Source organism: Phasianus colchicus, chromosome 5, assembly GCF_987193195.1.
Source record: "Phasianus colchicus chromosome 5, bPhaCol1.hap1.1, whole genome shotgun sequence".
Lineage (NCBI taxonomy): Eukaryota > Metazoa > Chordata > Aves > Galliformes > Phasianidae > Phasianus > Phasianus colchicus.
Window position 1 is genome coordinate 59,125,804 of NC_143440.1, and position 23,245 is coordinate 59,149,048.

A 23,245-nucleotide genomic window follows, 5' to 3' on the forward strand; every position below is an offset into this window, starting at 1 on the left:
ACCCTGGCAAACAGTTATCTCTGTGTTGACTCCACTCTCGACTCATCTGCTAAACCCATAGAAGGAAGTGGCTTTAGTGTTTCAGATGGTTTTGGCTTTTACACTGCTGAGTACAGTTGGATTAGTTTCTGAAATAGAATTGGCTCCCAAATTATTTGAAGCATTTGTACTCGGTGAATGCTGGGAAATGTCATTAGCGTGCCATAATACTTTTGCCTAATGCTCTCCAAAGTCTATGCCAGAAAAGTGAAAAACACTGTCTATTTTGATTCTAACAGCACAGCTTAAATAACTGGTAGCAAAATCAGTTACTGCCCAAAAACTCAAATAAACTGATGACAGTAACCCTGAAAGTGGAGCTCATTTATTTGTCTGGAGAACAAACAAAGGAAGGTGATAGTAAATGAAATAGAATTCAGTCACGTTGGGGTGTCAGTTCTAAGTAGGAGTCTACCAACTCATTACCTGCAGCAGCAGATGAGGAATTAACAAGGAAAGAACACAGTCTATTCCTACTTTCTATTTCAGTGGTTTTGCTAGGCATCCCAGAACACTGCCATCTTACTGCGTGCTGTTTCCTGCAGCTTTAATTCATCACATTTCTCACCTGCAGGGCATTCCTTATTCCAGAGGCTCTTACCTTCTGATTCCAACTGCCCCCATGAATGTGTTAAACTAGCGTTGAATCTGGAGCTTGTGTTTTTCCATCTGCAAATGAATCCCACCTATGAAGCAGTCTACTCCTCCCCTCCAGAAGATGCTGTAGATAACTCAAGGGGAGCCACAGCCATGCTGAAAAGGACCTGTACCTGGAGGTACTGGTGGATGGGAAGCTGGATATGAGCCAGCAATGAAAGCCAACTGTATCCTGGGCTGCATCCAAAGGCCAGCAGGACAAGTTGGGGGGATCCTGCCCCTCTACTCTGTGCTGACACCTCACCTGGAGCACTGCATCCAGCTGGAGAGACCTCAGTACAAGAGAGACAGGAAGCTGTTGGAGTGCATCCAGAGGAGGGCCACAAAAATGGTCCCAGAGATGGAACACCTCTCCTACAGGACAGGCTGAGAGAGCTGGAGCTGTGCAGCTTGCAGAAGCAAAGGCTACAAAGTGATCTGATATCTAAAAGGGAATTACAGGAAAGAAAGGGACAGACTCTTTAGCAGGGTCTGTGGTGACAGAACAAGGAGAAAGGGTTCCAAGCTCAAAGAGGAGAAATCTAGGTTGGATACAAGGAAAAAGTGTTTTGTAGTGAGGATGGTGAGGTACTGAACGGGTTTGTCCAGTGATGTGGTGGATTCCCCATCCATGGAAGCTTTGAAGGCAAGGCTGGATCAGGCCCTGGGCAACCTGATCCAGCTGTTGTGTCCCTGTGCACTGCAGGGGAGTTGGACTAGATGGCCCCCAGAGTTCCCTTCCAACTCTAAGGATTCTATGATTCTATTTATCTGGTGACTGATGTATGAAACTCATGAGCAGTTGTGCCATGTGGTCTGGCAGGATCTCTGATAACAGGAGAGCCCACCCTGGGGGAGCCCCAAATGATCAACACCTGACACTGATTCAATCCAAGACCTGATGGTGCTCTGCAACCACAGCCCAAAAATTCTAGTCCAAATGAGCCTGAACACTGGCAACAAGGAGCAGCTAAGTTTTATTTTTAATCTGGAAGGCTTTGAACAGCCATGTCCTCCTGTCCAGCAAGGACAGCAAGCTGCTACCACGGAGTTACAGAGGCAACAGACATCCCAGAGTACTAAGCATAAATAAATAAATGCTGTGAACCCTCCTCAGAAACAAAACAACCCCCTGAAGAGATCTCTGCCAACAGGCTGTGGGTGTCCATGCTTTGGATGGTGAGCAGGCTAGTAATGTTTTAAAGGGTATTTGAAAACACAAAGCAAAATGAAAACAACTCTAGAAGAAATCACTGCTCCAGGGCAAGTTGGACTAAGACATGACGAAACCTATAAAGATGTGGTCATTGATGCTAATTAGAATGGAGTTCTCAGCAGCGATAATTTGTGGCCAGAAATTCATGTTGTTCACTGTAGCAAAACAATCTGAGGCAGGGATTGCTCAGCCTTCAAAGCGTCCTGCTTTCTCCAGCTCCAACAGCCTCACACGTCCTCTGCCTTCAGCCTTCTCACACGTTTTCTGCCTTCAGCCTTCTCACACATCTGCTCGACTGAGGATTGAGGCAGGTCGTGGAAGCAAGCAGAATTACAAGCCAGCACTGCACTGAGTCCAATACAGGGCCTTCATCCCCGTGTCCTGCTTCCAGCTGAGGATGCCAAGGAAGCACTGAGAAATGGACCACACAGAGATGTCTGCCCAAACACTCTCCTGACCTCCAGAGTTACGGCTCAGAAAAATCTCTCAGTCAGAGATGGCATCTTTGTATTATTTCATGTATTTTTCTCTTGTATGAATTTGTGCAGTTGTTTTTCACACCTAGGTAAGCAAAACCGAATACTATGAGGAGTTTCAGAGACGTGCAGAGTAAACCACACTCCCTTGTTGCTTGCAGCCTGCCATTGCTTGCTGCCACCAGCTCTGGTCTGGTGTCACCCACATTCACACATCAGTGCAAGGAACATGGTCACACAGGGATGAAGCAGGTATGGCCAAGACAACTGTCCTGAGCCATTAAACATACTGCTTTTCAGTTCTGGAAAGCAACCTCCAAACAAGGTGAACACCCATGTAGTGGATAGCACCAAATAATCACAGAAAACAGACAGCTCTGCTCCATCAGGCTGCCACCTAATGAGATCAAACAGCTGAGAGGACCTGAAACAGCTGAAGGAGTCAATGAGTCACAGAAGTGACACCAGTGGCAGTTGAGGCCACAACTGAGGTTTTGCCCATGGACCACCACTGTTGAGGTCACACCACCACGAATTCTGCTGTGGGTAAGTGGGTTCAGAAATGTAGGACATCTATGCAATAGGGACTGAGCCATCGACATCTGCACCACTCTGAGTACGTGATGCTGAGCTTGGGGAAGACCTCACCGACTTGTGGAGATGAGAGCTGCAATGGAGGTGGCAGTGTCCTGGGGTCACTTTGTCACCAACGAGACCTGGCTGCTCTCTGCTTGTTTACTCTGCTGGCACATGCCAATGGAAACTTCAAAAAGGAGAAAAAGAAAAGCTGAAGAATCAAGCTGAGCCTTTCTTCTCATTTTTCACTAGAATTTTTCAAATTCTTCCAGTTGGGGAAAAAAAAAAAAAAGTTCAGATTTCAGGAACTTTTAACTGTTTAAAAAACAACCAAACCAAACCGAAACAAAACAAAACCAACTTGGAAATGAGCAGCTCAGCTCACGGGAAATCTTACATCATTCAGACCAGAGGATCTTGGATGTGGGAAACCCCAAATTCTTTAGCCTGCAATCATTTTACCAAAGAGACCAACTATCGCCCTAACAACAAGGCAAAAGAGTCACTCTCATAGCATGTCTAAATCAATTCACATTTCATTTATATAAAAAGCAAAACACACACCGAACTTTCAGCAGGAATCAACCAAATGACCTTGGAACACCTCAGAGGTCAGTAGAGAATGCAATATCCTGCAAGGAGAGAGAACTCAACTGCATGTTTTTATTCTCAGTAAGACAAAGATGGGTTTGAATTTGTCCCCTGCATCCCCTAACCATATGATACGTGAGGACTCATGCAGCTCTCAGTGTAAATGGCACTTCAGTCTTCCTAATAATCTGCCTTGAGAGGGAGAAAATGAGGAGTGTGGTAAAGCCACCATAGCACTCCAGTATACAAATGTTTCTAACTCACTCTTATTTTGGTAAAAACTGCTCTGATGAGTTAACTCAAACTCATGCATAAATGCTTGACCATTCAAAAATGGCTGAAATATTAAACAACAAAAAAACAACAACAACCAGCCATCCAAACAAACAAAACCAACAAACCCACATCCAAGTACTTTAGAGATTCCATCCAGGACTGTTACCTTCAAGAAACATTAACAAATTTTCAGAAAACTAAAAACAACAAAAGAACACAGATGCAAAAACCACGTTGCTTTTTTCTTGAGCTCCTTCAGCTCATTTCTATAGGAGGTGCTCCAGCCCTCCGAGCATGGCCTCCTCTGCACCCACTCCAACAGCTTCACATCCTTTTTGCTGGGAGCCATGGGCCTGGATGTGATGCTCAAGCTGCTCAGAACTCTTGTGTTGGCACACCAGATTTGAAAAGTTCTGCTAGCCTGGATTTGATAGAAATCCAGTTGGAGAAACTACAAAGTACAACACCAGAAAACTCTTTGTGTTTACGTACCCATGCCTCTTTAACCAAGTGAGTGAATAGAACCAAGTAACCACAAACAAACAGGACAATGCATCTCCTTGAGCAAGAAATAGGAATATACCAACACGGCAAGATCCTCATCAAAATGAGGGTCTTTAACCTGCCCAGTCAAGAAAAGATGCTGGGTGTGCAGGGAGCGAAGATGCTTCAGAGCTGGTCTTCAAAACCTTCAGTGCCCAAAGAGAGGCTGGTAGGGACTCTGGTGGCCTCCAGTACAGCCTTTTGCTCCAAGCAGGGCTAATTGCAGTCAGGTCACGTTGCTCACAGCCTTGTTCCAGTCAACTCCCAAGAGTCTTCCAGGATGGAGATCCCACCATCACTTCTTTGACATTCTCCTTATGAAGAGCTTTTCCAATTTCCAACTGGAATCTCTCTTGCCATAGCCTGTGCCTACGGCTCCCAAACCTTTGCTGGGCCCCCCAGTCTGCACATCTGCAGTGGAAGGTGGTGTTCAGATCCCTCTTCAGCCTTCCTGCTCCAGAACAAAAAGCTCAGTTCCATCAGCCTTCGCTATGTTACGTGTTCTTCCAGATTTTCCTCTTTTCCTGTCTGTGTTAATTCCCTGTAGCACTCCAGTCACAGAAGTTAACCCACCACATCTCCATAAACCCTGCTACTTCCTAGCTTAGTGACCACACATAAACTTCCAGTGTCCCTTAATCTCTCCACAGACTACAAGTGATACTAACTGAGCACTGGGAAAGCCCACATTCACAGAGCCCTCAGCCCCTGTCCCAAAGAGCCAGGACCCCAAACACACAGCACAGGAGTTCAGGCAAGGACTGGCTGGTGGAGACCCTAAGGAGGCAAGGAGTTGCAGAAGAGGAATACACTAAAGAGGGATTTGAAAGGTATTCCAGAAGGCACTGATTTTCCCAACACACCTTTGGTGAGCACTGGTACCATTGCTTGGTCCCCTCCCCAAAGTTCCCCATTCTTTCACAATCTACCATCTGTCCTGAATCTACTGCAACACGCTGGAACTGCAACATTTTTTTATGAAGCAACAAATAATGCAGATAAGAATGCACAAGGAAACCGTGAGCAGGATATAACCAAAAGCAATGGTACATCCTGTAGAGCTTCCTGTCATCTAACCACTGAAACAGCAAAAATAATCCCACTTCTTTTGTCTTTGGCTTTGCAGCCATGAACATCAACATATGTAAAAACTGAAACGGCAATCCAAAAACATAGAAAAGAATGCAAAACTTACCAGGCTCTAACTTGATTATTTTTACAGCAGCCAGTTCTCCAGTATGAAGATTTCTAGCCTGAAATAAGAGAGTTAAGACACATTCAATTATACTGCAATGGCATCTCAGAGAGTCTTACAAGATATGCTGGGATGTAATGTGTTACAAATATTGCACAATGCAATCAGCTGCGAGCAACCTGGGTGAGGATTATCTGGTCTTGGTGTCAGCTCTGCAACAACCCATTTGGAAATCTCAAGTCTTAGCAGCAGTTCCTTTCAGAGCTTCAAAAACCAGACAGCTTTTTGTTAGCAAATGGGAGCTCATGCCTTCAAAACACCACTGTAAAGGCTGTTAAAACTGAGAAATGCCTGCAGCCCATGCAAACTGGAGTGATGCAGAAGACTGTGCTGCACTGTGGGCTGCTGAACTCAACCCACCCACCTCATGGTGTGAAACCTCCATGTGCTCTGAAAGTGGAACTGATAGGCAGAAGAGAGAAGCTCTGCAGATGTAGCATTTTTCGTGGGAACTACTGGACCCGGGCTGACTGGGGTGGTCCCCACACTCCTCCACTCTTTACTATGAGAGCGGTGAGGTGCTGGAACAGCTGCCCAGAGAGGCTGTGGATGCCCCGTCCATCCCTGGAGGTGTTCAAGGCCAGGTTGGATGGGGCCCTGGGCAGCCTGGGCTGCTCTGAAATGTGGAGGTTGGTGGCCCTGCGTGTGGTGTTGGAGCTTCATGATCCTTGAGGTCCCTTCCAACCCGGGCCATTCTGTGATTCTGTGAATGGAGCTCCAATCCAACCTTCCCACCATACCTGGAGGAAGTACTCCTGTAAAACTTCCCCCTGAGAACTCAGTGCTGGAAGACAATGTTACAGGAGCCTTAGATCCTTAGGAAAGTTGTATGAGGGGATTTCATTAACGCTGTTAACTCTGGTAAAATGAGCTCTAAATCACTCAGGCACCATCACCAGAGCTAAGCTATATGATTTTTGACACACAACCTAATCCAATTAGGGACTGTGGCATTCCCTTTTTGCTGAGCATCCAGAAGTTAATGCCTTTTGACTCTCTGAGAGAAGTTCAACATCTTGTGAACACATAAAATGTGGCAAAAGGGTAAAATTGTAGAAAATCTGATGGAAACTGGGCCAGGTGAAGTTGATTGGTAAGTATTTAGGATAAGGATGCAGAGGAAATTTGCCCAAGGGCTGAGCTGGAGAAAGCCACTGCAGAACATGACGTTCTTCTCTTGCTTATGGACAAGAAGTCTTCATTTAGCAACAGGTAGAGCGAGGACTTGAAATATGAATCCTCAATTGTATCAACGCTTAGTCAAGCTTCCAAATCAAGCTTTCCTACTATTGGGAAAAAAAAAGCCAGCAATAATTGGCCCATTCAAAGTCCCACAGTGTTCAGGTAAGTGCCATCTGTCAGCATACAGGGAAGGAATGCTGGCCAAGAGTGACTCAACTGAAAACAAAGCAAACCTGAACAACAATGCAACAGAACCAACTAATTTACGCAAATCACTGAGCAGAGCGACGGCTGTCTGCTAACCACAAAGGAAACCTCTGCCACTTCTTTAAGTACCTTCCTACCAGAAATGCTCAACAGACCGCAGCAAAATCATTTGCATTCATCAACATCCTGATGAAGCACATCAGAGACCTTTTTGGTACTGTTACACCAAACTGTTATAAAACACAGAGGTGCCTGTAACAATGTGCTGCCTCCCACTGAAGCCAGGGAACCTCAACAATCCATCCTTCTATCGAAAACCAGCCAAGCTGTCCAGATAAAGGAGACCAGACTGCACTGTGTACAGAAGATCACCTTCGCCTCTGAAGCACACAGAAGACCGTATTCTTTCCTGATATTCCCATCACTGTTCCCGTTATGCCAAAGCCTGAAAGAATAGCTGCACCTGCCAAAGGTACACACACTGCTTGGCTGGGGTGCAAAGGTCCAGGCCAGAGCTCAGTGCATTGCTGGCTCTCAGCTCCCATGCTGCACAGGCCACACAGCTTCACCCGAGAACATCCTGCTGCTATCCAGCATCACCATCACGTTTTTGGCAAAGCCCCAACATGGACTGTTTTGGTTTTCAACCATCTACCTTTGCCTGCTGGCATGGAAAGCTTTTTACCAGGTTGGTATTTATGGACTGAACATACTGAGCTGTCTGTACCAGTCACCCTAAAACAGGTTTCCTGGTCCTACAATTTCATCTTCCAACTCAATACTTTTCTTGAATTGACATCAGGACCACACACACTATTTAAACCCTACCATGCCAGCACCAAAGGCAAAAATACTAAGCATTCCCTCACGCTCAGCATCACAGAATCCCAGCATGGCTGTGACTGGAGGTTCTGCTGGAACCCTCTGGTCCCACTCTGTCCCAGCAGGGACACCCAGAGCACCTGGGGCTTTTGGAGGTCCCCAAGGAGGAGACCCCACAGCCTCTCTGGTCTCTGCATCAGCACTCCATCACCTGCCCTGCACAGAAACGCTTCTGAAGGTCAGAGGAAGCCTCCCGTGTTCCAGTTTGTGCCCACCACCCCTTGTCCTGGCTCCATCCTCTCTGCACCCCCATTCAGGTGGGGACCCCTTCCTCAGCTCCAGGCTGAGCAGCCCCAGCTCTCGGCCCCTCCTCAAGGCAGAGCAGTTTCAGGCCCTGCAGCACCTCGCTGGCCTATGCTGGGCTGTCTCCCCATTATGCCCAGGCCTCTCCTCTACTGGGGGCCCAAAACTGGGCCCAGCGCCCCATGTGTGGCCTCACCAGCACTGAGCAGGGGTAAGGATCTCCTCCTTTGACCTGCCAACAATACTTTGCCTAAAGCAGTCCAGGACACCAACAGCCCTCTTAGCAGCAAGGACCCATTGCTGATACCCTTGTTGGGCTGCTCACAGATACTAGAACTGTATCAGATCTTCTGTCTGGAGGGTCACACACTGCAAGCATTCAGCAAGCTTCCCAGAAGAGCTACCCATCCCTAAGTGCAACTATCAGCTTTTATCCTTCCTACAACTACACCCACTTTACACAGATACCTACATCTCTGTCTGTTGCCACCTCTTGCTTTTTCAGCCTTTCAACTCCTTACCTTTCTGTCAGCTGAAAACTTCATCAATAATGAATGGCAGTTATCTCACATATCATGAAAAACAAAAGATGGCGAAGGCTAAAAACTGTTTCCCCATGGTACACACTTTGCATTGCTGTGCTATATTAAAAAGGACGGCGCAGTACTGAGGGAGTCAGCCTTTGTGAACCAATCCTGACGTTTTACCAAACATGAAATCTGACAAAACTCACCCATTTCTTACAATAGTTCTTACAGCCAGTTCTGACACTGCAGGCTAAGAGACCACAGCCTGGCCCTGGCCCAGCTCCCTCCTGTGCTGGAGCCCACATCCCCGTCAGCTCCCTGCCGCGCTTCCCACGCCGCAGAAGAACAGCCCGACTTCCCCGACAGATTGCAGGAGGAAGCCAGAGCCTCTGCTGCCTGCTAGCACTGATCTCGTTCTATTTCATGAGACTCAGAACTAAAAATTATGTTCTACATCGCTTAGAGTGAAAATTAAAACTATGGGATTTTGGCAGGATGATTGCAAAGTTACAGAAGGAAGTTTGACTGAGACAAGAATGGGACAAGAATGAGGGTATGTTTGAATGGTGTGAGCCATACAATTAACCTCTGAATCACAGAATTGTTGGCCCTATTTAGCTCTACATCATATACAGCATGTATGTACTGAAAGAAAGGCTGGGTGGTCATTTGGTCACCCCCTTTCCTGGCTATGGGAGCAGTGACAGCACCCCAATGGACACAGCTCTTCCAGAATATTCTACCAGCTACATGCTAATCCTACAGAACAAGAGAGCCTGTGTTCAAACTAAAATACAAGGACTGCTTTTTTTCTTTGCCCCCCCCCAGCGTCCCATTACAGGACAAACCCAGGCACAGCACAAGCTGTGCGTCCCAATGGCAAACTCAAGAAGAAAAGATGCAGTACCAGGAGGGCTGGGGGTTTGGGCATAGAAAAGCAGGAGAACTGCTTTATGCTCACATCTGAAGTTCAATTTTGTGTGCTCAGCCTCCTTTATGCAATCATAGAATTGCTCATGTTGGAAAAGACCTTAAAGATCATCAAGTCCAACCACAACCTAACCACACTACCCTATCACTATCCTTGTCCAGCTGCTTTCTTCTTCAACACTAAGGAAGAGAAGGGCAAGATTTGGACACCAATACCACAACTTCCAAATCAGTATGTTCAATTTCCAGGGTGAAATATCCCCCTCATTCCTATGTCTGTGTCTGATCTCCAGGCTTGGATCAACCGTCCAGTTCACCAGCAGATTCATTTGTTCAACTGAGGCTTAACTTAATCTAATCAGAACTGCAGCTCCTGTGGCAACCATCCCACACACCCCCACGTTATTCATTCCTTGCCAAGCTTCACTCATCAGTGACCACGATGCTTCGCTGTCTCATCTGCTGCTTGCTTTTTCTCAGCAGCCACACGCACCTCCCAAAGGTCCCCTGACTTCCAGCCACTGAAATGGAGGTTTAGTCATCTGCCTTCTAGTTTCCGACTTCTGACTCTTCATAACTCTTAACTTGCTCTGTCCTGTTCTGAAATTCCCGGCACGGATAATGGCAACAGCTTCCTTTCTAAAACTATGTAACTCCAGAGCTCCTCACAAAACCTTTAAAAGCAAAATTTACAGAGAGAGTGGTGAGGTGCTGGAACAGCTGCCCAGAGAGGCTGTGGATGCCCCGTTGTCCCTGGAGGTGTTCAAGGCCAGATTGGGGCCCTGAGCAGCCTGGCCTAGCATTAAATGAGGAGGTTGGTGGCCCTGCATGTGGCAGGGGGTTGGAGCTTCGTGATCCTTGAGGTCCCTTCCAACCCTGGCCATTCTGTGATTCTGTGATAATGAAGTTAATTTGCTGTGCGAGTCTAGAACTGCTATCCTTCACAAAAGAAGGACACTGCAATCTTTTGCAGCGTCACGCCTTAGCAAAGCACGTTTGTAGAAGAAACCAAACTCTCTGAAAGCTCTAAGAAAACAACCCTTGAACGTCTGCAGCTAAAGGTTAACGTGGGCACAGAGCCCAGTCATGGCAGCTTGTGGCTGCAAAGAAAACAAGCGGCTCCCAATCCCCCCACATAAGCCCTGGCCTTGGGGTCAGGGCAGTGCAAAAACCAAAGGGTCACTTCCTCGGGCTGCAGGCTGACTGCAGAGCTCTACCTGCTCTCCAGCCTAAACCAGCAGGTCCTGGTACAGCTTTCCAGTCTCAGATGAACCGAGCACATTCCAGCCCCAACACCAGCCATCACATCCTATGCACACCCTCTGCTCACCTTTCCAGATGTGGTATAAGACTCACTTATATTCCCCACATTCCCCTGTACCAACCTCCTACCTAGAAGCACGTACCAAGCTCGCCCAGACGTGACTACTGGACGATCCTGTGTGTATTTTTGTTTGTTTGATCTAAAATAAACCAACCCGACCCCATTATATAAACAAATCCTTCATCCCAAGCAAACCCACGGAGTGCTGGGCTGAATAAAGGCCCTTCTGCTCAGCACTGAGTGCATCTCCACAACAGACACCGAACATCTTCCCCTTCATGCAGTTCCAGCTCTGCAGGAATTTAAGAAGAAATGTGATAGGATAGCTATAAGGAATGAAGCATAAGTGGGATGAGTCTACAAAATCCTAAAGCTGACCTTACTGTGTGGGATTAGATTTGTGCCAGACAGAACCAGCACTCTTCCCATCCTGAGTGCCCGCAATGCTCCGTTAATCTCTGCAGGTATGCCAAGGCAGCTCACCTGTAAAGCAGACATCAATCAAATCTGAGCTGTTACAAAATAATACCTAAGAGCACCTTCTTATTTTCAGAGCTCTTTCTCTTTCAGGAGGCAGAAATAGCCAAGAGGCAATTGTTCACTTGTTCACCAAGAGGCAATTTTCCAGCTGGATCTTTAATTGAGAGCCGTACCAGGCTCTTCTATGGGGAGAAGGCACTGAGGCTTTCAGAAGCCACTTCCCTAACAGAGACTTTACAGATTCAGCACCCTGAAAGAGATCCATCTCTCACAGCCATCACCACAGCACTTTCCAGAATAAACTAAGAAAAGATTCACATGCTAATTTTACTTGTGTCACTGAGTTCACACTGCAGCAGCACTACCAGCACAGCCATCGCCATTGCTTCTGCAAAGGGCGGTCAGGCACTGCAATGGGCTGCTGTCCAGGGAGGTGGTGGGCTCACCATCCCTGCAGGTGTTCAAGATACATTTAGGTGTTGTACTGAGGGACATGGTTTGATAGGACAAGGGGGTTTTGAACTGAGACAGGGGAGGTTTAGGTTGGATATGAGGAGGAAGTTTTGCAGCCAGAGGGTGGTGAGGCACTGGAACAGGTTGCCCAAGGAGGCTGTGGATGCCCCATCCCTGCAGGCATTCAAGGCCAGGCTGGATGTGGCTCTGGGCAGCCTGGGCTGCTGGTTGGCGACCTGCACACAGCAGGGGTTGGAACTGGATGAACACTGTGGGCCATTCTGTGATTCTATGGTTTGGTGGGGAACTATTGGTGGTAGAGGGATGGTTTGACTGGATGATGTTGGAGGTCTTTTTCAACCTTGGTGATTCTATGTTTTTATGACTACAGACACTTTCCTACTCAAGGCCAATCAAGCAATAAGGGATTAGAGAGTCATTAATGATGTTAGACCAACTCCTTTCATTCCTGTACAGAAAACAGGCCCAGCAAACTGCCTTTCCAGCTCTGCCACAGACCTCAGCAGCCACAAAACATTCAATTCCCATTCCTACCAAAGCCTGCTGAAGGACACAAAGACCTATGGCAATGTGGGTAACAGCACCAAAGCCAAGCTCAGTGCACATCTCAGCAGCATTCAGAAGGAAAAAATAACGCCACCAAAAAAAAAAAAAGCAGCTCTGTGCTTCCAAGTTGGTTATTCTCCTTGTGATCCTCCTATGAAATCTTGGCAAATCACTGCTTGCAAATATTTGGTGCAATCCTTCCAAAATTGAAAAGCTAAAGCTAGAAATAGACCCTGACCACAAAAGTGCTATTTAGCAACTAATGCAGCACAAGAGATACAAAACAAATACCACATGAGAGGAAAAAAACAAAAAACAAAAAAACCAAAAAAGCCAAATTTTGATGCAGCTGGAGCAAAAGTAAAATAACAAACACAACTTCTCAAGTCACAACAGTGTGAGTAAGATTGTTTTGGGAAGCTAATAGAAATAGCTTGCCCTCCTGCAGAACAAGAGATTTGTGAGTACATAAGGTGACACAAACCATGAAGCTATGGACATGCTTAGAACTGTGCACACGTGGCTAAGAGCTTGAATGGTTGGGGTGTAGTTAGGGGGAAATTATGAATAAGTAATAATAAATAAAGATATATTTGAATGCATTATTAAAGCATACATGGAGATGGAAGTTAAAAGGGTTTCCTACATAAAAGGGTTTCTTACATAAAAGGGTTATAAAAGGGTTGAAAGCACATATCAAGACACAGGAAAAAAATTCCCACCAATTTTATGGATAATAAATTCAAGTAGCATTAAAAGACTGCGTATTTTATAGCTACAAGGGCATTTATTTACTCCTTAGAGATGAAAGAACTCAGGATGTGCAATCTAAAATACGTGAAGGAGAGCAAGAGAGGAATCAGGGAGTTGAACTAATGGAGCACCCAGCCTCTCAGCATCCCCACCAAGCCAAGGCAGCACCATTAACCCCACTTCATTCATTAGAAACACGCCAATATCACACATTAGATAGACACCAATATCATTTGTTTCAGGGAAGCTCTGAGGAATGTCCAACAATTTGCACATAGCAAGGACAGAACAGCCAAGCTCTACTCAAGAAGTCAATGATTCAGGTCCAAAGCTCTTGACTGTGCTTTCCCATCACAAAACTAAACCAACAAAACCCAAACATCTGCTTTCTAGACTAGGAGGAAAGCATGGCTTTAAAGCAGAAAGCAAGCTGCAAGCCACTTCTATTCTTCTGCAGGACCAAGCCTTCTGAAGCACGGGCACAAATCCTCAATGATTCCTTTTCCTTATTGTCATTTATCTGACAGAACGTAGAGCAATGCAGGCGAAAAACACAGATTTCAGCAGCAAAATCTAATGCCAGTATCATTATCCTGTGAGTGCCTCCTTAAATTTCAATTCCTCAAAGATACGCCAACAATGAGAGAACCAGGAGGAAGCAAACAAGGTTGGCTGTGTGAAGGAGACAGATCTGGGTCTTTTGTTTGATGTCGTCAGTAAATAAAACAGTGACCAGAATGGATGGAATGGATAAAAAAGAAGCTATGTAAAGCGAAGAAGATAAAAGAAAACAGGGTAAAAGAAAGGTTAAGTACAAAATATGTCTTGTACTTACATGGAGTGCAGAAGGAAATATGACCTGTAATAAAGTGGAAGTGTATTTTTCTGGATTTTACAGCTACCTTATCCCCTCACACCTTATTTTAGCCCAAAAGGAGGGTTTTGGTGCTTGTTTGGGTTTTTTTTTTTTTCTTTTCATTTTTCAAGTTTTAAGTTGCTTCCTTGTCTTGGACTCATCCACTCATGCAAATGAAGCAACTAGAAAAGCAGAAACAAGCATTTTTGACAGCTTATTCGACAGCTGTCAGACCCTGGTTTCACTTCAGCAGCCTTGTTCCAACCCACCAGGCCACTGACCTCCCCAGCTCACTTTAAAACACAGACAGAAAATAACGTACATGCTATGGAAGCTATAATATTACAGTCAACTAGGCCTTATGATTGAATTTGTACTTTAAAGAAAGAATGTTTCCCCAGTTTTAATGCAGCTGAAAACATTTTCCATCTTGTCAGTCCTCTCTGTTTCATTACGTATGCAAAATTTCCTCTTAGCATAAAGTTCCCAGGATATCCCCAGTTGGAAGGGGTAACACACAAGGATCAGCCCAGCTCCTAATTACTGTATCTCAGCTGCCACACGCATGCATCCTCAGCATCCTTCTTGTCCCAGGAACACTCTGATGGAGGGCTGACAATCCACACACCTGCTCTGTGGAAGGAACAAGATCCTCATGAAGCTACAGCAAAATAAATCCAACAAAAAGCAGACCTATAAATCAAAACAGATCCCAGCCACATCGTTAAACAGAAAGCCAAAGCTGTCACATGTAATATTACACTTGCTATAAGGTATCCTGAAGACATGATGTACCCTGCAAGTGTATTCCACCTGCAGGAAGTTTAAGATATCATAACTGCCCTTCTCTGCACAAAGCCACCGGAGACTGAACTCAGGCCATCAAAGGGCAACCACGCAGGGATCACATGCAGATTCCACTTTGGGCTGCCCTCAGCCAAAGAAAATGATGCACATGGGTGAAGTAATGAAACCAGAAACCATGAGAGAGTAGGAGGGCCAAAGCTGTCACGTCAAGATTAACTCAGTGCCCACTGAGACTGCACTGCATCGGAGCTGTCGAGGACACAGCTGGCCCCACACTTCCCCATGGCAAACCCAGCGCCTGGCTGACATGCAGCATTCCCTGCTGGCTGCAGGAAGCACTGAGGCTCCTAGAAATAGAGGCAGCAGCTGCTTCATCTCCCTCCCAAGTTCATCACTTTGTCGTTTCATGGAGGAAAGCCACAGCCCACTGCTCTCCTCCTCCCAGACTCATCCCCCAGAAGTGACCTTTGCTGCCCAACCCAGCACAGCCCATCTCAGGACATCCCGGTCTACGAGCTGGACAAATCTCAGAATCTGCAGAATGAGAAAGAGACAAAGTTTCTGCTTCCGTACCCTAAAAAGGCAATCAGTTGTGGCTGCTGAAGTGACAGCAGATGATGAAGCTCAAACCTCCCTCTCCATCCTCAGAGCTCTGCCCCCAGTTTGGCACTGGGAGCAAATGTGAAACCAGGCTCTCTAGACAGGAAATGTTTGGCAAAGTTTTAAAGGCATTATGCTAATTAGAAGTGCTACTCAATTGCTCCTACGGTGACTTATGTGTCTTCACAATGATCCAAGCACTTGACTGCCACACTTCAAACACTACTTTGAATTTTAATTCTGATGTGCCTGAACCTCTGATTTGGATTCCTCCTGAACTTCACCAAGGCCAGGCTGGATGTGGCTCTGGGCAGCCTGGGCTGCTGGCTGGCAACCCTGCACATAGCAGGGGGTTGGAACTGGATGAGCACTGTGCTCCTTTTCAAACCAGGCCATTCTAGGATTCATGCTGACCAGGTATTTTGGCAATGCAGACATGCTCAGCACACCCAAGAAACCCTCAGGAAGTGCTGATACGACAGAAGAGATGCCCACAACACACAGCCTGGTTCAGCTGCCTCCCTTCACACTACCCTGCTGTTATCCTCATCCCAGCAATGGAGATTGCCCTCTAATACAGGGAGCATTTCACATGGCTTCTTCAAAAGAAAAAGGCATCTCAGATACCTTAAATTAACTCCTGCCCCCCTCTGAGAGCCCAGCATGTACTGTGAGCAACACAGCAAACACTCTCCCTTTTACCCCCTGCAGGCTAAACTCATCACAAGAAAAAAAATTCAATTACTGCTGTTTTCACACCCTCCATAAACACAGCACAAATACCTGACGCTCACACTTTCAACTCTTTACCATTTATCTTCCATCAAGATTAATGACTAAATTCTTGGGAGGTTATCATTCATCCATTATCTTGCACGTTCACACATTAAACAGCAAGTGAAGGCAAATGTAACACTGTTCTCTATCAGCAAACAGCCATACTTGTAGATGAGAGCAGAACAAAACCACAGCTTCTTGGAGCGGGTCGTCAAATTCGAGTTAATCTTTGGCTTTACCATCTCTCAGCCTTTGCAGTTCCTTCTCACTGATTCTGGAGGTAACTGCACAGCGTACAGCTTGGCATGCATGGAGCTCCTCGGGCAGCATGCTGGCAATGCAGGTTGCTGAAAAATATCAAACACAGAACTCCAGATACTCTAAGTAGGGCATGAATGTGATAAATGGATAAACCATCCTGACTAAGTTCATCTGTTCTGCACCTAATTAGAAAGGGAGCAAGCTGTCAAACAACCTCTTGGCAGAGATAGCCACAATTTATCTCTTTAGCACATATGGCCAGAATAAACTTGAATATACATAACTTACACCTAACCACACATTTCTGCACTTCTATTTAGGGGGAAGAAACGATGCCTTTAATGCTGCATGAGAAAGCAAGTTCAAGGAGGTAACATCAATAAAGACAACAGAGCCCTGCAAAGACCTCCTCTCTGTGAGTAGGAACAGCAGCTGCCTCTCTGGAGCACCTCAATGTTCACATTTCAACAGGTCCAAATCCAGCTGTACACAGCTGAAAATATGCTCCATGCAAGCAGAGAGAAGACATCAGTCATCTCTCCAGAGTGCCCCACTCTCACCTTTTTAATGCTTCTGTGAGGACAAGTCTCCTTTGGAGCCCTTTGCCTGGGACTTGGCAGGGCACCCACTGAACAGAATGGCCTCCAAACCAAGCCCTGACTGGAAGTGGGCAGGAAGCAATTCCTGGCTCACCTGCAGTGGGTGGGAGAGCCCACAGACAGAGTGGGATCTTCCATTTGCCACCCTGGGCTCTTTGAGAGGCAAGGATGGTTCTTGCAGGCTCTACCCACTGTCCTGGATAAAATCAGTAATTCTTGGGTAAAGGAATTTCAAAAGATGAAGTGCAAAATGGAAAACTCCCTGCATTAAATGCAGAATTTCTCCCTCAAATTAGGTGAGGAACTCCAACAGCTCAGACCTCTGTGTGACAGAGCACTCCTGCAGGACAGTGTGGGAAGAGGCAAGTCTGCAGCTCAAAATGATGGCACCAGGCTGAGCACTACCCAGCAGATGGAGACAACAATTGTATAGAGCTGGTTACATGGAAATGGAGTGGGAAAGTATCCTGCTCTTCTCACTGAGCTTCTCCTGAACTCCCAGAACGTGCTCACAATCATGGAAATTGCCATGACCCACAAATCAAAAGTCCACCAAACCTTGAAAGTGTCCTCATTGATAGGAAGAATTCCAAAATTTGGAGAGAATTTAAAGTATTCTGATTCTTTGAAGAAATATAAAGTCTGAGATCCTAACAAAATGGCAAAGAAAATCTCTGAGCAACTTTTATGTATCCAGAGACCAACCCATTTCATGCATGGAATCACCGTCTGTTGATGTTGCCTCCTCTCTTCATTCACAGCTGTAACCAAGAAGCAAGGTGCCAAACATGAATAAAGGTAGCAAGTGTTTGTTTTCCCAGCTGCAGGGAGGGCGGACAGTTGCTGGTGTCAGCCAAAAAAGCTGGCAAACTCCGTGCTGGCCTTGTGAGCAGGAAGAGCTGCTCTCCTGGACACAGCTGATCTGTGTGTCACACACCTCTCCTGATGCAACCTGGAAACTCTCAGCCACCTCTTGCTACAAGTTTTCAACCAGAGGGTGGTGAGGCACTGGAACAGGTTGCCCAAGGAGGCTGTGGATGCCCCATCCCTGCAGGCATTCAAGGCCAGGCTGGATGTGGCTCTGGGCAGCCTGGGCTGCTGGTTGGCGACCTGCACACAGCAGGGGGTTGGAACTGGATGAGCACTGTGGGCCTTTGCAACCCAAGCCATTCTAGGATTCTGTGATTCTATGAAGTCTTGGTCACATTCAAAGTTATCCACATGAACTGGCACTAAAAACAACTACTGCATCTCCTGGGGCTGAAGCTGAAGTAGATACTGGTGTGCAAATACAGCAATCTTTCACCTGTTCCTCCTCCTCAGAGATTTCCCTCTGCTCTTGTGGTATTTCAAAGGGGATGCAGAAACCACACCGTGCACTTGAAAGAGAGCTCTGGGGTGGAAGGCAGAAAGGCACAGCCCATATAAAGCACTTCCTGTGATCCAGACTGCTCTGCAAACAGGTGTGCAACACACAGGGACTGAACCAACACGCCCTCATTCCCTCCTTCCTGTGCACATCCACAAGATGCTACAGCCTCCCTGGACTATTCTATAAATAAATGACAAAAAAACTAAAATCACCCACCCAGCACAACGTCTCCTGAAGGACAAGCTCAAGACAGCAACACTGCAGCAGAAGGCTACACCAGAACCAAGGCTGGTGCCACTGGGACATGAAATCCAACAGAACAGGCTCCCTGTGACTTAAGAGATGCGTTAGTGCAAGGCAAACAATGCATATAATCCTTGCAGACAAGTGCTGTCAGCACACTTTACATTGCTTCCTATGCCATCACTACTGCTGGCACCAGCAGTTGCCTTTCTGGACACAGCCCTGGTACAGCTGACAGAAGCATACTGAAAGCTGCTGCCACACTTCCTTCAGCTCCTATCCTCCGATACCTGGGAGGACATAGAAAAGTGACCAGACTTTAAGATTTTGGACAGTACTTGCTTTTCAGAATCAGAATTGGTATAGGGAGACATGTTCTCCTCTCTGCACTGAATCTCCACAGAATGGTGGCAGAGCCTCAGGGCTCAACAGGAGGCAGAGGTAGTAGAGCTCCTAAGGATGTCAGCACATTGCTGGACAGAGGATTCTGAGGTGAGAGCCATCAGACCAGAAACAAATCACACTGACACTCCCACACAGATCATGCACTTGCTTCAAAAGACATCACCCTCAGCTAGACACTGAGTTTGGGTCCTCATGTAGCATTAGTGGGAAATACAGGTACACAGGAGGTGATATTTCAATCCAAACAGCTTTGAATGTTACACAATAATGAAGCTTCTTCAGAAGAAATCAAAGATTACAAATGGAAAAGTGAAGGCTTCCCCCAGTTCCCAAATATCCTAGAAGTGGGTGTCAACAAGCCACTGAGTAACTCAGTTCTCAGCAATATGTTTTGTTGCATACACACGTATCAGTACTTACTGACTGCATCCAGAAGAGAAGTATGCAACTTCCCAGAAGAAAACATCCACAACAGCAGGCAGAAACCCAGCAGCAGCTGGTCTGATGCCATTCTAAACACCCTTCACATGGAAAAACAAGAAATGCAGACTTCACGCGTGGCTCCAGCAAACACTGCTAACTATAAGCTTGGAGATGGAAAGGAAGAGAGGAATCTCTCCATGTGATAAACGCTTATGGTCATTTATAGATGTAAGCAATGTGTGTGCACCAGGAAGAGAAGCAGAGGATCAGGGACGGCCAATCCAGTTGGTCCACAGCTGCAAAAATGTACTCACAGAAAGTCTGAAGTATCTGACTGAAAACTACCAGAGCCATAATGGTGCACTGCTGGTGAAACAAAGCTATAGCACTCCACTTCTCATCTGTTGACTTGAAAAAGTGAAACGTTTTAACAAGGAAGTTAAAGACAAACTTTTGTTTTGTTTTTTAATAGTGAGGAAAAGTGTCTGGCTGAGTTGATCCAACTTTATTGCTCAGTATCTCCCTGCAGCAATCAGAGAGCAGTGTCAGAACAACACAGGGTACTTCTGAGTTAATGCCATTAACTGGTGCAGGAGATTAAAAAGCACCCCTAGAGAATTAGAAAAAGACTCAGCAGAGGAAAGGGAAAGGAATGAAACTTCTGTGATATTTACTAAAAATGTGTCTCCTTTACAGGCATTTTCTGCTATTAATTTGGTACATTTGTCTCCCACAGCTTCAGCCAAACCAGAGCATTCAAAAACAGTGCTCACATCAACCATCCCTTTGCTCCCCTTCTTCAATATTGAAAATTAGTACAAACTCCAGGGCACCTGCATGAGACTCCACAAAAAGCAAAGCCTTGCTTAGCTAGGAGAGAATGGGACAGAGGAGGCAGCAGGTGGGAGCAGGACTCACACGTGTAGTGGATGGCTTCCATTTCTCTTCTGTGTTTAGGGGGTGATCTGCAGACGTGGTTCAGCTTTCTGTCCTACACCAGGCAGCTGGATGGCTTCTGCACTGACCACATGCAGTGTCTAATTCCAGTACCACCACATAGGTATACATGACCCAGCTTACATCGTTTTTAAATATTGCTTGTATACGAGCCAAGTGGGCAAACAAATCTGGCTGGGAAAGCCAAATGAAGGCTTCAGCTTTGCAGAGCTCACCTCTGCAGAGCTCAGGAATATGATGCTGAGGACCATATGACTGGAAGTAAGGGGGAAAAAAATACCATTATCAAGTTATTAAGATCCACTGAGCGCCCATCTCCATCACTATAACCTCTTGCAGAAGTCAGCAATTTAAGATATGCCTAACACAGTGCTTAGAGAGAAATCATTCCAATGGGTTGGTAGCAGCTTAATAACAAAATTCTCTAATACGAAGTAAAAAAAGCCCTTTCCTGCACAGATGGAACAATGATTGCCCTAGGATTTTAATGAAGAGTGCACTCCCACGACTGGTAGGCCCAAACTTGGATCCAATTCCACTCGCTGTGAATAGATAAGAAAATGTTTATTTAAGGATGGTTTCTCCCCCACCCTGAAATGCATTTTGGGGAATAAATATTAAAACAACACCAACAATCCAGCACTTATGAGCGCCCTACAAGCAATCATTGTGTGCCATGTGACAGAGAAAAAAACACCAAGACTAAGAAAACACATTCTAGTTTTAAGCATCCATAGTAGTTACGAAAAGCAAAGGGGGCAGGAGATTTTTAGCAAGAACTTAAGTATGTTTCTGTAACCTAATAGTGAACACAAATATTTGCTTAACCCCTGCCTTCGACTTCCAGAAAAGAACTAATTACTCTGACAGCTACCAAATGCCCCAAGAAGAATTCGAGGCATGAACCACCATCACCAAAAAGCAACAGAGAAAGAGACAGAGCTCCCACCATCAGAAGGGCTGCCTCATTTGGGCATCCTAAACCCAACTGTGCTGAAGACACCAGTGACTCATTATAATGATGGAGCAGAGGAACTGCTTCAAGAGGTGAGAGGAAAATTCCATCTTAATTTAAGAATGCTGTAACAAACCTCGTCTGAGCTCTGAAATATCCCAACAATCAGATATTGACTAAGAAGCATTTTCTATAAACACTGCTGACAGTGCTCAGTGAGCAATCTGTGCTAAGAGCCCTACCAGGGACACAGAAAACTCAAAGTACAATGTTTATACATCAACTGCTTTCAAGAAGTTTACCTTAGATACTTTTAAAATGAACACAACATCAATGGCTTTCAAAAATGAAGTTGGCTTTGCATATTTGCAGTAACAGCCTGCATCATCCCATTCAGTATTCCCTTGACACAGTTCCTCCCTGTTTGCAAGGCTCTATGAAAACAAAGAGCACACCAACGACCTAGAAACAGATGCAGGATTCCTAACTACTTTAAACTCATTAATTTCACACTTGGTTTAAAGATGTAACAACTCCGTCCAAGGCTTCGATTTACATTTCTCAGGTTGTGCTTGGAGAGGGTTTATCACTGAGACCCCTGCAGAACAGAAGGATGTTTACCAAGACCCAAAAAGAGGAGGTTTGGTGGGAAGGAGGGGGTGTTATTTACAGGGCACAGTGCAGGGCCCTGCATCCAGCCAGCTCCGGAACTGGAAGCTATAGGACATGTCAGCACAGCTCTCCACTCGTTAGCAGGATAATGAGAAGCAGAATCCGTCTCTTTTTTTCCACTAGGAGCAAAGGGATGACACAGAACACTTCCCTGTGACACAGCCAGCCACTTCTCACCACGCTGCCCTACGCTGTGCAGCTGTACCCAAACAAACCAGCTGAAGACACGCTACGTTTCAGGTTTATGAAACCCGAGATGTCCTTTTTAAGTATTATGGGCCAGATTTCCCTGCAAAGAAATCATAGAATCACAAGGTTGGAAAGGATCTGCAAGATCTTCTAGTCCAACCGTCCTCCCATCACCATTGCTACCACAAGCTACTAAACCATCTCTCATAGCTCCTCAGTTGACTGATCAGCACACAGCACACTAAGGAAAAAAATAAGAAGGTAAATATCCATTACCATGAAAACAAAACAGTTAAAAATAACCCCCCGGGGCCATTAGTAACCGTTTCAAAGGGGGATGAGAACGAGATCCAACTATAAAACTCCAATTTGAACATTAGCAAACAGCCCTCCCCCAGCACGCAGCAATTACCGGCGCCTTTCATGTGGCACAGCCACGCTGCTAAGTTTGGTCACACCGGGCCCATTTCGCGTCCACTCAGCAGCATTATGAGGTGCAACATCACAGCCATTCTGCCCAAGGAGTTCAGACATTCGGACTGCTGACACACAAGCCAAAAACATGACGGCAAATAGAAGGGGCTCACAGAGCCGGTGGGTCGGAAGGGACTCAAAGACCACCTGCCGTGGGCTGGGTGTCCCCCAGCTCAGCTGCCCAGGGACCCATCCACGGCCTCAGCGCCTCCAGGGACGGGCTCTGGGCAGCCTGAGAAAGGCGACAGGAGGAACGTGGGACGCCCACACCTCCGTGTCCGGAACTGTGCGAGCAGCTTTCAGCAGCAGCCCAGCGGCGAGCTCCAGCTCCGCTCCAGCTTCCGAAGAGCTTTAATCTGCCTCGTGCCTTTGGCAGCTATTATTAACCCCGGGGATAAACTCGTTAATCGGGAGCTGGAAGCGACGCGCTCTCCGCGCGGGTCAACGCCGTCCGCCTCCGGCCTGGAGCCGCCGAGCCGGGCGCCGTGAGCCGCCGTCC

At 46.3% G+C, this 23,245-nt stretch overlaps 1 protein-coding gene across 5 annotated transcripts in view; it reads right to left on the minus strand.

Annotated features, from left to right (window-relative positions):
* MAP4K5 (mitogen-activated protein kinase kinase kinase kinase 5) overlaps nt 1-23,245 on the minus strand; it is a 58,778-nt gene that overhangs the window by 35,004 nt on the left and 529 nt on the right. For 2 of the 5 annotated variants that reach the window (XM_090141924.1, XM_090141925.1), the window contains exons 3-4: nt 11,282-11,386; nt 5,549-5,606 (exon numbers count right to left, since the gene is read on the minus strand). In XM_090141924.1, the coding sequence (XP_089998050.1) occupies nt 5,549-5,606; nt 11,282-11,386 (163 nt within the window). Of the gene's footprint in view, nt 1-5,548; nt 5,607-11,281; nt 11,387-22,684; nt 23,205-23,245 lie in introns of those variants that run through there. The other 3 variants (XM_090141926.1, XM_031602279.2, XM_090141927.1) reach the window with 2 other exon arrangements.